The sequence below is a fragment of the Montipora capricornis genome, chromosome 9 (assembly GCF_036669925.1).
Source record: "Montipora capricornis isolate CH-2021 chromosome 9, ASM3666992v2, whole genome shotgun sequence".
NCBI classification, from domain to species: Eukaryota; Metazoa; Cnidaria; class Anthozoa; order Scleractinia; family Acroporidae; genus Montipora; species Montipora capricornis.
In genome coordinates this window covers 13933342-13945532 of record NC_090891.1, presented here as the reverse complement: position 1 = coordinate 13945532, position 12191 = coordinate 13933342, and the positions used below count along the sequence as shown (strand labels likewise).

The window sequence follows — 12191 nt, the reverse complement described above, 5'->3', positions numbered from 1 at the left end:
CTAATTTTTTCTCTAGGCTAAATTTAGGCTCCAAAAAGAGTTTCTACAATTCATCTGAGTGCGTATTCAACCTGAGAACGGATTTTACTGGGAACATATCTTTCATTGATATCCTGAAAAAACAGGAGTTTCCTCGTACTTTCTTATGTCAACCACGAGAAAAAGAAAATTTGAAGACCATTTAACGCTCTATCTGAAAGCTTGGCGAATTACAACTCCGGAAACACTTCATGGCAATTTAAACAAAAAACAAAAAAAAAAACGGTAGCAAAAAGGAAGACTTAATCCTCCTTCCACGCGTTCTTTCTGGGTTTCTTTCCTGCTTTCCTTTTCTCAACTTGAGGCGCCATGTTTTCCTTCCCAGAACTAAGTGCCCTCTTCCGAGTTCCAGGCTTTTCAGGGAAAAATAAGATGACTTTTTCCTTCCTGATATGAATCGAAGACGAATCATCTGTCTTAGACGGATTATCCGCCTAAAATGAACACCGTTCCGTTTTCACACGAAGACGGATAACCCGTCTTAGACGAATTATCCATCTCCAGTGTGAAAACGGCCATTAAGAAGGACCAGAACACATAATTTTTTATATGAAGCGCGCCGCAGCAAAAGCTCGTGTCGATCTATGTTGCTGTTGCATCAAGTTTCAAGTTTTCCCGGGGATATCGGGAGAATCTGCGACAGACGTCTGGCACTTTTTCGATTTCTCGGCAGAACCTGGGACGGTCGAGAAATAGTAAAATCCCCGATCGTCTGGGATTTTCCCGACATATGAAAAGCAGCCTTAAGAACCGAGCGATCAAATGGTTGATAGTTTGCGACAAACTGTTTTCGTTTGAAAGGTTTGATTGGAATCTGAATACCTAATAATAACAAAAATCATGTCAAATCATATTGTCATGTTTTGTTGAAATTTTGACTCAGTCTGGGATTTTCCCGACATATGAAAAGCAGCCTTTAAGAACTGACCGATCAGATGGTTGATAGTTTGCGACGAACTGTTTTCGTTTGAAAGGTTTGCTTGGAATCTCAAGCAATACTTAATAATAATAAAGCGTCATTTCAAATCATATTGTCATGTTTAGTTGAGATTTTGACTCCGTATACGTCACAAAAGCAAATCATACCTGGAACTCAAGCTGCCGCTTCTTCTCAGTCATTTCTGCAAAAGTAAGTTTTAAGTTGGCTAGTTTCGCTTCCACTTCATTTAACTCTTGACGTTTTGCATTTAAAATTTCCATGGTTTCCGCAAGAGAGGCCTCAGCTTCAGCTAAGCGAGCTTTCTTTGGAGCCACAACCTTTCAGAACAGAAAGACAAACAATATCAGTTTCAATTTTCTGTTTTTACAATTTTAATGTGCATGCAAATTTAAATTTTAAAAAATTGCGCATTCAAAAGTTCAAAACCAAGCATCAAGGCAAAACAGCCGTATATATAGAATTCTTCTGGGAATAACATATAAAATGCAAACGGTTTAAAACTCTCAATTTTGGTCAGATTTGGAAAATGTACCAATTGGTATGAAAATGTTGGTTACCAGGAGCCCGTTACTCGAAACTCTTCGGGTGTCACAATTCGCTCTGTACCATCAGAAGGGAGAGGTTAGGGTTCGGGTTATCTTAACCTACAAAAAGACCAGCTTTTTTGAACAAACGGGTGTCAGCTTCACAAATGGCTTTACGTGCTTGAAAAGTTATCGGGACTTTCAAGAAACATTTTGCCTTTTTAACAGAAGCATTTTGACATGCAATTTTCGAGAAGTGGTGGTAAATAAATAATAACATGCATGATTATTTATTTCTTTGATCGTGAGCGGGCGGAATCCTGAGAATCCGGCAATCTCATTAGCTGCGGGAGGAGGCAGACTTTTCCCATCTCTTGACCCTTTACTTGACCACGGCCACGGTAACCAAGTAAGCTAAGCGAAGAGCGAAGCTGCGAATTTAATGAGCGAAGCTTTAATTCGAGTAATCGTTTTTTGCCGCTTGTTGGTTTAAAGTGCCCCAGCGACGAAAAAGTCAATCCTTATTTTTCCTTGGATTTCAAAACTATGTTAACTAAACACTAAGCGACCAAAGTTTTAAGCCTTGATTTCAAATAGACACCCGTTTATTTCGACTGGAATTTTCCTATTTAATGGTCCGCCATTACTAACTTTTTACTGGGTTGCCTATGGGCAAACCCAGTCGAGGTCTGCGTTTAGTTTGTTTATTTTATTTATTTTATTTTTATTTTATTTATTATTTTTTTTCCGTGTCGGTAAAAGTCTTGCCTGTCACTCCCCTGGTAAGTGGTGTCTTTGTGTATTGAGCCTTCTGCGCGTATTTTCTTAGGATCGAAAGGGTAGTGGAACTGCGTAGATTTCTCTGGTGGACACAGCCCTAGTAGAATCATTAACTTAGCCTGCAATGGCGTCGAAAGTCATGCAACGCGAATGGCGTTTTAGTGGATCCTTAAACAAAATATACCCTTATGGAGCTCAATAATGGAAAGTTCAGTTGGATAAACTAGGCATGAATCTCAAAAGCGACGAGTACTGGACTTCGACAACAATCTATCGCCCGTCGAGACGAAATCAAAGTGAGCTGTATTTACCTGAAGTACATGGTAATTTGACACAATTGAGTTTCTTGTCTTCACGCACGCAATGAAATAGGAAGAGGTTTTCGCCTCTAAGAGCAAATATGTTGTTTGTTTCAATAAAATTTTCGCTGGAAAAGGATTCTGTGGTATTTTCTGCCTTTGTGAATTATAATATCATGTTGTGTATTGAATTTTCGAGCTTAAGGTTGAAATGTGATATGGGAGAAGTTTTTTAGCATTGCTCTGTAAGCAGGAAGGGTTCACAGGCCTGTTGGAAGCGTGCTTGAGTTTCAACAAAATGAGCCCCAAAATCAGTGAAAACTTGTGACGCAGATGAATAATAAAGTAGCTGCTATTGCCAAAATGATGGAATTACTTGGTGATAATAACGTCGTACGCGTCTTGGAGAGTAAATTTTGACTTTGCATAAACAAGAGTTAGGCGATTGTGATCTTTGTTTTGACTTCGCTCATTTCACTTCAAACTTTATAACACTTGACGGAAAAAGAAACTTACAAAAACCCGGTATCTTGCCATCATTTGACACAGATGCTTCACTGTTTGGCGAGTAAACATGCCAGGGTAACTTAATCACGGCGCCCGCTGAATTCCGGCCATGTCACTTTCGATTTTGCAATTTACTTGAACGTAGCAAAAATCTCCCAAAATGTTTGTCGCTGATCGTAACTTTTTATATTCTATATTCACGGTTCAAAATTAATGTTGTTTTCATGTCGTAAATATTTTCTTCTCGATCGACCGTCCCGGAAACTTCCTTCTGCTCTTTCTAAAAACTGTGTATCAATAGTTATTTGCTTTTTCATCAATATTTGTTTTGCATAAAGCAAGCTACCAAAATCTGTACCTTGCTGAGTTCGCATTTGTTAGCGTTAATAGTGTTTTCGGTCAGATGCTTCTGTTTTTTATGAGGGGTTTATTGTTTTGGCCTCCCATCCTAACACTAACCCCGCGAAACAGGGCTTGACTTCAGTGAAGTTTAGTATGCTCAGAGGGCACACTTGTGGTGCAAAGAAGTTGTGAGGGAACTTGAAAATTATCAACATGTCAGCCCAGAAGCCAATGTTTCTCGCTTCTCTTTTATTTGTTATTCTTCATAGACTGGAATGCTGTATTTCAATACCACACAATTCAGTGCCTTCTGATTTTCTGTAGCACGTACCACAGGCAACCCAGTGTATGCTTCACGGAAGCATCTCGTTTAGTTCTGAATTCTCACGCTGAACTTTTAAGGTAGTCACTTTTCCCTGGATCCAACCCTCTGAGGTCCAATCGGAACGTGAGTAATGGCGGACCGTGAAATCCAAAACTTACACTTAAAGTAAACGGCCTTTGGACAAAAATCAAAGCTCAAAATTTTGCTAGTCAGGTCAAAATCTGAAGGAAAAAAGGAAGTGATTTTTTTTATCACAGACAGGGGTACTTTAAGAACAGTGGTATTGCTAAACTCTCTGACAAAAAACGATGGATTCTGACGAAAGCTATCACAGCGAAAGCGAATTTTATTACCCAAACGAAAAGGATAAAGAAAACAACACTGAAGTTCACCATGAGTGATTAACAAAAATGTATTTTGGGGCAGAGACCAGAAAATACCGAGAAGCCAGAAAACGAATTATGACTGTGATTCTGAAAATACATTTTCAGTGGATAATTTTAGAACAAGCTTCATGGCTTCTTCCTTTTCTCCATAAACTGTTTGTGCCTTGTTTTTGGAAGGTGTTGTTGTGGAATTTCAGTCACTTCACAGACTCAACGGTGACGCGCGAAAAATCCCCATTCTTTTTTTATTGTCGACGGGCGAAAGACGCAATTGTTGTCCATTACTCGTCGCCTTTAAGATTCCAGAATTTTTTTTCACCGCCTGACTTGTTTATACTATGGACGTTGCATTCTAGAGCTCCAGAAGCATATATTTTGTTTAAAGATCCATTAAAACGCTAATCGCGTTACAATGGCTTCGACGCCATTGCATATTTTACAGTGTCCACCTGAAACCTACCAAAATATGCGCAGAACACTCTACGCACAAAGACAATGCTTAGCCTGAGAGTGACAGGAAAGACCTATGGGGCAACTTTTCCATTTTTCCGACACCGAAAACATAATGGAGAAATTCCACTCATATTCTGACAAATTTGCCATATGGCAACCCAGTAACTACTCAAACGAACAATGAGGGTCAAGTCCACCTATCTCAGCCGACCACCGTGATACATACAGTAGTGCGTAGCCAGTCAATCTTACCGCCTGATAAAGTGACTACATCGTGAGACAAACGATCATGTCTTATTATTATTTAAAAAAAAACATTTTAGTAGTTAGAATATAATTAACAAGGTAATAATGAACTCTCCCCGAGTAGGCCGGAAAATGACTTAAAGCTGTACTTAAAAGTTTGTATCCCAGATCTAACGAGTCCATACACTCCTCTTAAATTACTGGTCATCATTCTAAGAGAGATCAAGTTATTTGAATTATAATACTGTGTACAGCCAACACGATCTGCTACTGAGTCCTATATGACGGATTCATCAGGATGCTCCTTCATAATGCCTTACGTACTATTTCAACAACTCGTGCTTCGAGTTTCATCAGGTTTCCAAACGCGAGAAAACATCTGAAATCACGGCCTCGTGGTTTTCTTGTTTTCGAGCGTTTAGAAACCTGATGAAACTCGAAGCACGAGTTTTTGAAATTTCTTCTCCAACAAAGAAAATTAGTTTAAATTATCATTTGAATAAGTTTTCTGAATTGAAGTATTGTTTTTGCTAAGTGGAATGTGAATTTGTCACGTACAGTAAACACCCGCATGTAAGAACAAGTGGATTAAGAACATCAGGCTGAAATTTGGCCAATAAAGTACCATATGAATAAGAACAAATTCAGCCTGATAAAAAAACATGTTCTTAATACAAAGGGAAAGGCTATTAAGATAAAAAAACAATACAGTATGTAGTAACTTATATCGAAGTACTATGGTGTTCAGGACCAGTACAAACTAAAAACTATTATAAAACAGCATTGTATGTTAATTAAACGTTTATTAATATTTAATTTGAAAAATTTCTGAAACCAATTTTAAGAACATTTTAAGAACACTTTCAGGCTGCTTTTTCACTAAGCATCGCTCAAATAAGAACATGATTAGCCTTAAACCTAAAAAAAGTGTTTTTATATGCGGATGTTTACTGTACTTGCTGCTCTGTGACAATTTCTGAATATTCATCACGTCACGTTGCTACCAAGCTGTTTGTCAGTTCTGAGCGAACACGTTGCTTCGCAAATCAAATGGCAAAGTGCAGATTTAGACCTCCTAAAACTAGCTAAGAAGAGAAAAAGTGTATGGCCAGCGCTATCCCGAGGTAACGTGTGCGTCTAGTTTGTTAAATGCAGCGGTAGGTAGTAAATTAGTACGCCTTAGAACTGGGAATTTCTAACATTAGTCCAATTTTAGGTCGAAAGAGTACAGCAAGGTTGGAAGCGAACCAAAAGAAGAGGTTGCCACCATTGGGCGAGAATTTAAATTTAGAAAAAAAATGGCCCTTTCTGTTTTGGGGACTTTAATAACTGTACCGTTACATTTAACGTCAGCAGTAAATAATTTAGGTTTAAAGTTTGTTTTGTAAAATGTGTGATTAAATAAAGTTGTTTATTGTCACGTGTTTTTCTTTTTTTATGAATATGCAGACTAAGAAAATTTCTATCCGAGTTTGAAATTATTTCCAAACACGCCGTGGTTTTCAACTCGTTTTTCATTGGGTTTCTAAACCCATCCACCTGACCAGAATAAGATTCTCTGGTTGGGTAACCGCCGCATAAATAATTAATGAGTTTGAGAAGTATATTTTCCATTACCTCACTTAAGTACGTTCACGCCAATTGTTTCTGCGCATCCTTACTGCGCACGCAAATGCACACGCCACGTCATACACGAGCGCGCGCGCTAAGTAATAAAATGAGAAATGGTAGGGCAAAAGGCCATTGCTATAGCTTTGCCTGGATTTAACGCTCTTGGACGTTCGGTGACCCCTATTTTTCTTTCCAGAAACGGATTTTATTTATAATTATCTCCACGTTGTCCAAAAATGAACAAAAAATCAATGTGGGAAGTTAAAAAAAATTCAAGATTTCTGCTCACGGGACATCAAATCCTGCCATCTTGCGGCTGCAAGGCGCGTGAAACTGTGGTCGCTAAATGCGAACTTGATCTTTAAGGAACCTCACCAGTTGACTAAATTCACTTAATAAGTCCACTTAAACAATATTTGGCAGAGAAGATTTCCCTTCAAAGATTTAATTGCAATATATTTGGGTTTACAGACACTGGCCTTATTCGCTTATTCACATTTTGGGTGTTTTTCCGGGCATGTTCTCTCCAAAACGAAGTCGGTGACCCCCCATTTTTTTTACATTTCTGACATAACTAACTCATTATCTTACAGTGGTTAAAGTTTCAGAAAAAAATCAATGTTGAAAAATTTTCGCGCGAACGTCCTTAAGACAGTACTGAGAAACTGAAATGACAATCAACGTAAGGAAAAGAAAGTATTGAAACTTTTTTTAGTTATACGAAATTGCAATAAGTAAGCATGAGGATTTCTGCCTAAACGAGTGGAATACTCCAGTTGCGTTATAGAAAACGTAATTCATCGAGTAATCATAAATTAAACTTGAGACGATTGCCCACTACCCTGGGTGCCAGAGGAATTTTTTTTTCAAGCACTGAAGCGCATCATTTACAAACATGGCTGAAAATTGCAATTACAGTGATGGCTATTCATTTCAAGAGCTTTAATAATTTTGGAGCAATTTTAACGATGTTGTATAAATGATTGATTTTAGGTGCGCAAGCTTGATTTATTTGATGAAATTTATTTTTCCTAAGAGCGAAACTTTATTGTTGAACGTGTTTAACACAGGATACTGTAATAGCAAAGAGCTAGAAGTCACTGCTTATATTGCAGAATGGAAGACTTCGAAATGCGACAAACGTTTGTCTTTCCTTACCATTTTTCGTCCATACGTCCTCCGTTCCCAGACATGGTTGCAACAAATGTTGACGAGTTCAACTTATTTAGTTAATTCCCCCGACCGCTCTCAAACGAGCCTGAGTATCTATAAGCGCTCTCATGCGCGAGTCGATAAGCAAAATTATTTAACTACAATTACTTAAAATGGATCTTTTCACGTTGTCAAAGCCGTTATAGTGCATGAAGGAAGCACACCGACCATCCACACAATTAGGCCTTTTCCTCTCGGGCCGAAGTCCCGCAACGCTGCTTGTCGCAACAGCTGTTGAGAACCGGTTTTTCGATTTGTCCAATCAGAAACTACTTCGAACGTAATGTTTAATCAGCGAAGTAAGACAAATTCTGTCCCAATTTGCTGACATGGAAATGAGGTTCTGGGGTTGTGCGACCAGAGGCATTTTTTTTTCGTCCTCGACCGTTGATTTGGAATCGCTTAGCGTTCTCTCCGACCTTGAAAAAACAATTCCTCTGGCACCCAGGGTAATTGTCCACCTGACCGCTTTTACTTTCAAAGGGAACATCAACTTGTAGTATATTTCCACTTTAGCATAAGGGCAAATGCGACTTTTCAAAGCAAAATGCACAGCAAATTTCCTACATTTCTGGACAACACCACAAAATTAGTACGATATAAGCACTAAATAAATGAACTGATACATTGAGTACCTTCGCAACTCTGTCGTATATCTCCATGGCCTGTACCCACTTACACAAACCCTCAGCAGCCGATGACGCCGTGCGCACTTTCTGAGGATCGAAGTCCGGATTAGGAATATACTCTTTCCTGATCTTTGCCATGATATGAGTCTAAAGATAAAATAAACAAATTTCGTCACACAAGTAATACATTAATAAACGATTTTATAACGCGAGCAGTGTAAAAGTTTGTTGAAGAATTATGAATCAAATTTACTTATTCATTCAGGTCATCAATTTACGTTTGACAAGTCAGAAAAAAAGCGAACTTCCATGGTGACATACCGGAATATTGTCTTTGTCGTATTCTTTTAAATTATTGAGAAAATTCATGTCCCCAAGAAGTTTCTTCGATGGGCCCCAGTAGTCAAGTATCTTCTTTCCAGTTCCTGCAGGATCGTTTATCTTCTCGGGTTTAATGTCCCGCATGACACATACAGCTGCCATGACAAGCTTGACGCCAGCAGGAGGGTTTGTCATGGACTTGACAATCGTGATGTCTGCCGGCTGAACATGCACAAAAAACAAAAGAGCCCTGTTATTGTTGACATGACTGGCATTAGCATATTTGTTTAGTGAAATTCATCTTATTCCAGAGAAGAACACAATAAATTTATCCATCACAACATACTGTTGGAATAGTCCATTACACTTGCTCAATTCAAACAGCTACTAGCTAAATGGCCAAAAAATCTAGGGCAGGGCATTGTTTAATATAAAAAAGGAGAAAGGCAGCTTCCGGAAGATTCCCTCCTAAAGGTTCCTGTCATTCCACTTACAGAAAAAATACAACAAACGTGAATGAACCTTAAGAGTGTTTAGAGCAGCAAGGGCTGCTTCTAAGGCAGGAATAGCTTCAGCTAAATCACTCTCACACTCTTCTTTTAATGCTTGTGACTCAGAAGCTTTCTGATTGGCTACGGCCTCATCCTTTCGCACCAGTTCACTGCGAGCTTCTACTTCAGCAGACTCCTTTTCAATTACCTGTGAAAAGCAACCCAAAGTATAATTACCCTCACCATTTTCGTTTTAGCTTATTTACCAAAACATGACAACAAAATGGTTGTTAGTAGCGATGCAGATTTTACCTTCATCATTTTCGTATTTTCTTTGGCGGTTTCCACGAGCTGCGGCTGCAATTCTTCCAGTTCCTTTTGCATATCTGCCACCTACACAAACACCACAAATAAGCTGATAAAAGACAACACAAACCACGCATCATAGAATTACGTCACCTGGGATGCAGCGAATGCCAGTTTCTCTAAGCCTACTTCATAACGGTGCTTGTTACGCATCACCTGAAAGGCACAATTCAGAAGTCCGTCGCTAGAACTTGTTTGTTTACTTGTTGTTTATTTGTTATCTATTTGTTTGAGCAGGTTGATGTCGTGTTTAAGACATGTTCTGACCACTGGTTGAATTTGTTCCTGGTTCAACTTCTCAGCTGCACTTGCAAATAACCAACTAGCTTGACTCCGGCCAGTTGGGATTCTTAACGGTCGTTGTTGAATGTTCTTTTCTGTTGTGATTGTGTTTCATTGGCCCTGAAATGCCCCTGTGGAGAGTGGTCAATTAAGTATGCATTGCATTGTATGCATTGCTTTTGAATATTTATCAGAACCAAATACAACCCCTGACCGTTAGCCGGCCATTTTTGGATCATCATTATTTGATTGACTAAAGTTTGACTTAATCTGCTTTATTGGTGTACAAGATATCATCACTTCACTTTTGAGGGGAATTAGTTTTTTTAGCCGCGGCAGTAGTCTTATGGGTGTTTTGAATGTACTAGTAGTATGTTCTTTCCATCAAGTCAACGATTTAATGTCTGGTCAAAATAAATTAATATATATAGATTTATTAAATTCTCATCCTCGGATAATGCATTTCGCGTGCTCTGATTGGTTCACTCAATCTCGGTTATCAGCTCATATACCTTAGTTTGACCTTATATGGTAAATGGTTGCGTTAAGCGTTGCTAAACTAAATTTTTTTTTCGCCGGCAAGCGAAATTTCTCTTTGAATAACACCAGAAAAGAGAAAAAAAACTTTTTTTGTGGAAAGTTTGGATCAATTTCGTCGTTTAGAAGTACGCGAATAGGCAAGAAATGTTATGGTGATGAGCCTACGTCTGTCTGACTACAATGTATTACACAACATCGCATCTTCATCAAGTTTTCTCGATTTCGCTCGGATTTTCTTGCTGTTTTCGCTCGTATTTCGTACTTATGCTTCTGCATAAAGTACAAAATTAATCGTCATTATTACCGTATACAGTTTACAGTGATCAAACAGATTAAACACCTCTGAGCTGACACCAGTAAACAAACAAGCCTTGCAAACAATAATCAACAATTTTAATCAACAACTAAAACAGAAATAACATGCACAGTAATCTCTTTCACAACATTTTCCGTTTCACTGTCAATCTTTACTCCCTCTCTCTTCAGGTTAGAACAGCAGCAAAAATCTTACTAATTTAAGGCACGACTGAATTCGAACATCCTTTTCACACAAAAAGCCTATAAATGAGATGGTTACAAAAATCTCTGTCACCACGGAATTGCAAACGTTTTCAGGCCTTCTTCGTTTTTTAGTGAGTTTTACAAAATATGTTAGGCAGCGAGGCATATATTAAGAAGGAAAACATTACCTGTAAGCTAACCGTTGTAAATAAGTGTTTTGTCTCTCGCTGCTCGTCACTAATGTGATTTCCCGCCAGAAAAACGCGGGTTGCCAAATGCAACGCTGTCACGCGATTTCCCACCAAGGAATATTGCCCGAACACTCAGGCCCCAGAGGCTCTCCTGCCTCCCCACCCCGACAGTCTGTACGGGCGGACGTACATGACGTCATAACGAAAATTTCTCGCATGAAAAGATTTCCCAAAAAATCGTACCCATGGTGCACCGCTGGCGCGCCTCTTGCGCCTAAGCTCCGCTAATATTGCAAATAAATTTTTGCACTCGGCCCGTGGTGCAGCCACTACACCTTCGAAACAACTTGACAACAATACAAGTCAAAGAAAAGCAGGAATGGGGAGCCAAAAATTGAGACAGACACAAGAGTGCTGGAAGCGGTTCCTGAAAGGTGTAATAACTCCATTCAAGGGATGAATGTGCCTTATTCCAAAAGGAATCCCAGGAATAAGGCACACTTATCCCTGGAATAGAGTTATCACGCCTTTCAGGAACCGGCCCCTCGTATGTCATGTAATGTCTAGAGAATTCTCAAAGATCTCGCATCTGATTAGCTGCATTTCTGGAAACGAGCTATCAACTAAAATCCCTTTCTGAAACACAGCACAAAAAGGTTGGATCTGTTTGCTGACAGACTAAGACTTCGGGTAATATGCTGAAGCTATACACACACCTCATCTTGCTTTTTGCCCAAAAGTGTTTTCAGTGAAGAAATCAGCTCCAGATATGACGTTGGAGTAACATAGTTGTGCCTGCCCAGTTTGTCAAGATACCTTAAATAAAGGCATACAGAACTATATAACTATTACCACGATTTACAAATTGATAAACAAAAATAGTCTATTAGTCTAGAGGCTCGAAGATATTTGATTTAGCACAATACTTTTGCATGTTAGTGAAAAGTTGATAAAGCATGGAAACGATAGGCTGAGAAAAATTACAAATATTACAAATGCAATTTACCCCAGGATCCTTCGAACTGTTGCACAAGAAGAACTTACTGAAAATCTAAACTCACGTAGCGTGGCTAGCTTTAATAAGAAAAGTCATGCCCTAGATACGTCTCTAGCATGGAGATGGTGGCTCAAGGATAGCACCTCCCTGAGGTATCAACACGTTAATGACCTCTAAACTCGAACAAAAAATCAGCTATGCAGGCAACT

At 38.9% G+C, this 12191-nt stretch overlaps 1 protein-coding gene and 1 long non-coding RNA gene across 2 annotated transcripts in view; one reads left to right on the top strand and one right to left on the bottom strand.

The window, feature by feature from the left end:
* Nucleotides 1-8278, top strand: part of LOC138015678 (uncharacterized) — a 16317-nt gene extending 8039 nt beyond the window's left edge. Inside the window, exon 3 of the long non-coding RNA XR_011125601.1 lies at nucleotides 6058-8278. This is a non-coding gene — a long non-coding RNA (uncharacterized lncRNA). The remainder of the gene's footprint in view (nucleotides 1-6057) is intronic.
* Nucleotides 1-12191, bottom strand: part of LOC138015676 (dynein axonemal heavy chain 12-like) — a 319401-nt gene that overhangs the window by 60123 nt on the left and 247087 nt on the right. The window contains exons 57-63 of the mRNA XM_068862787.1: nucleotides 11702-11801; nucleotides 9565-9627; nucleotides 9418-9498; nucleotides 9137-9313; nucleotides 8615-8836; nucleotides 8300-8440; nucleotides 1126-1296 (exon numbers count right to left, since the gene is read on the bottom strand). Coding sequence (XP_068718888.1) covers nucleotides 1126-1296; nucleotides 8300-8440; nucleotides 8615-8836; nucleotides 9137-9313; nucleotides 9418-9498; nucleotides 9565-9627; nucleotides 11702-11801 — 955 coding nt within the window. The remainder of the gene's footprint in view (nucleotides 1-1125; nucleotides 1297-8299; nucleotides 8441-8614; nucleotides 8837-9136; nucleotides 9314-9417; nucleotides 9499-9564; nucleotides 9628-11701; nucleotides 11802-12191) is intronic.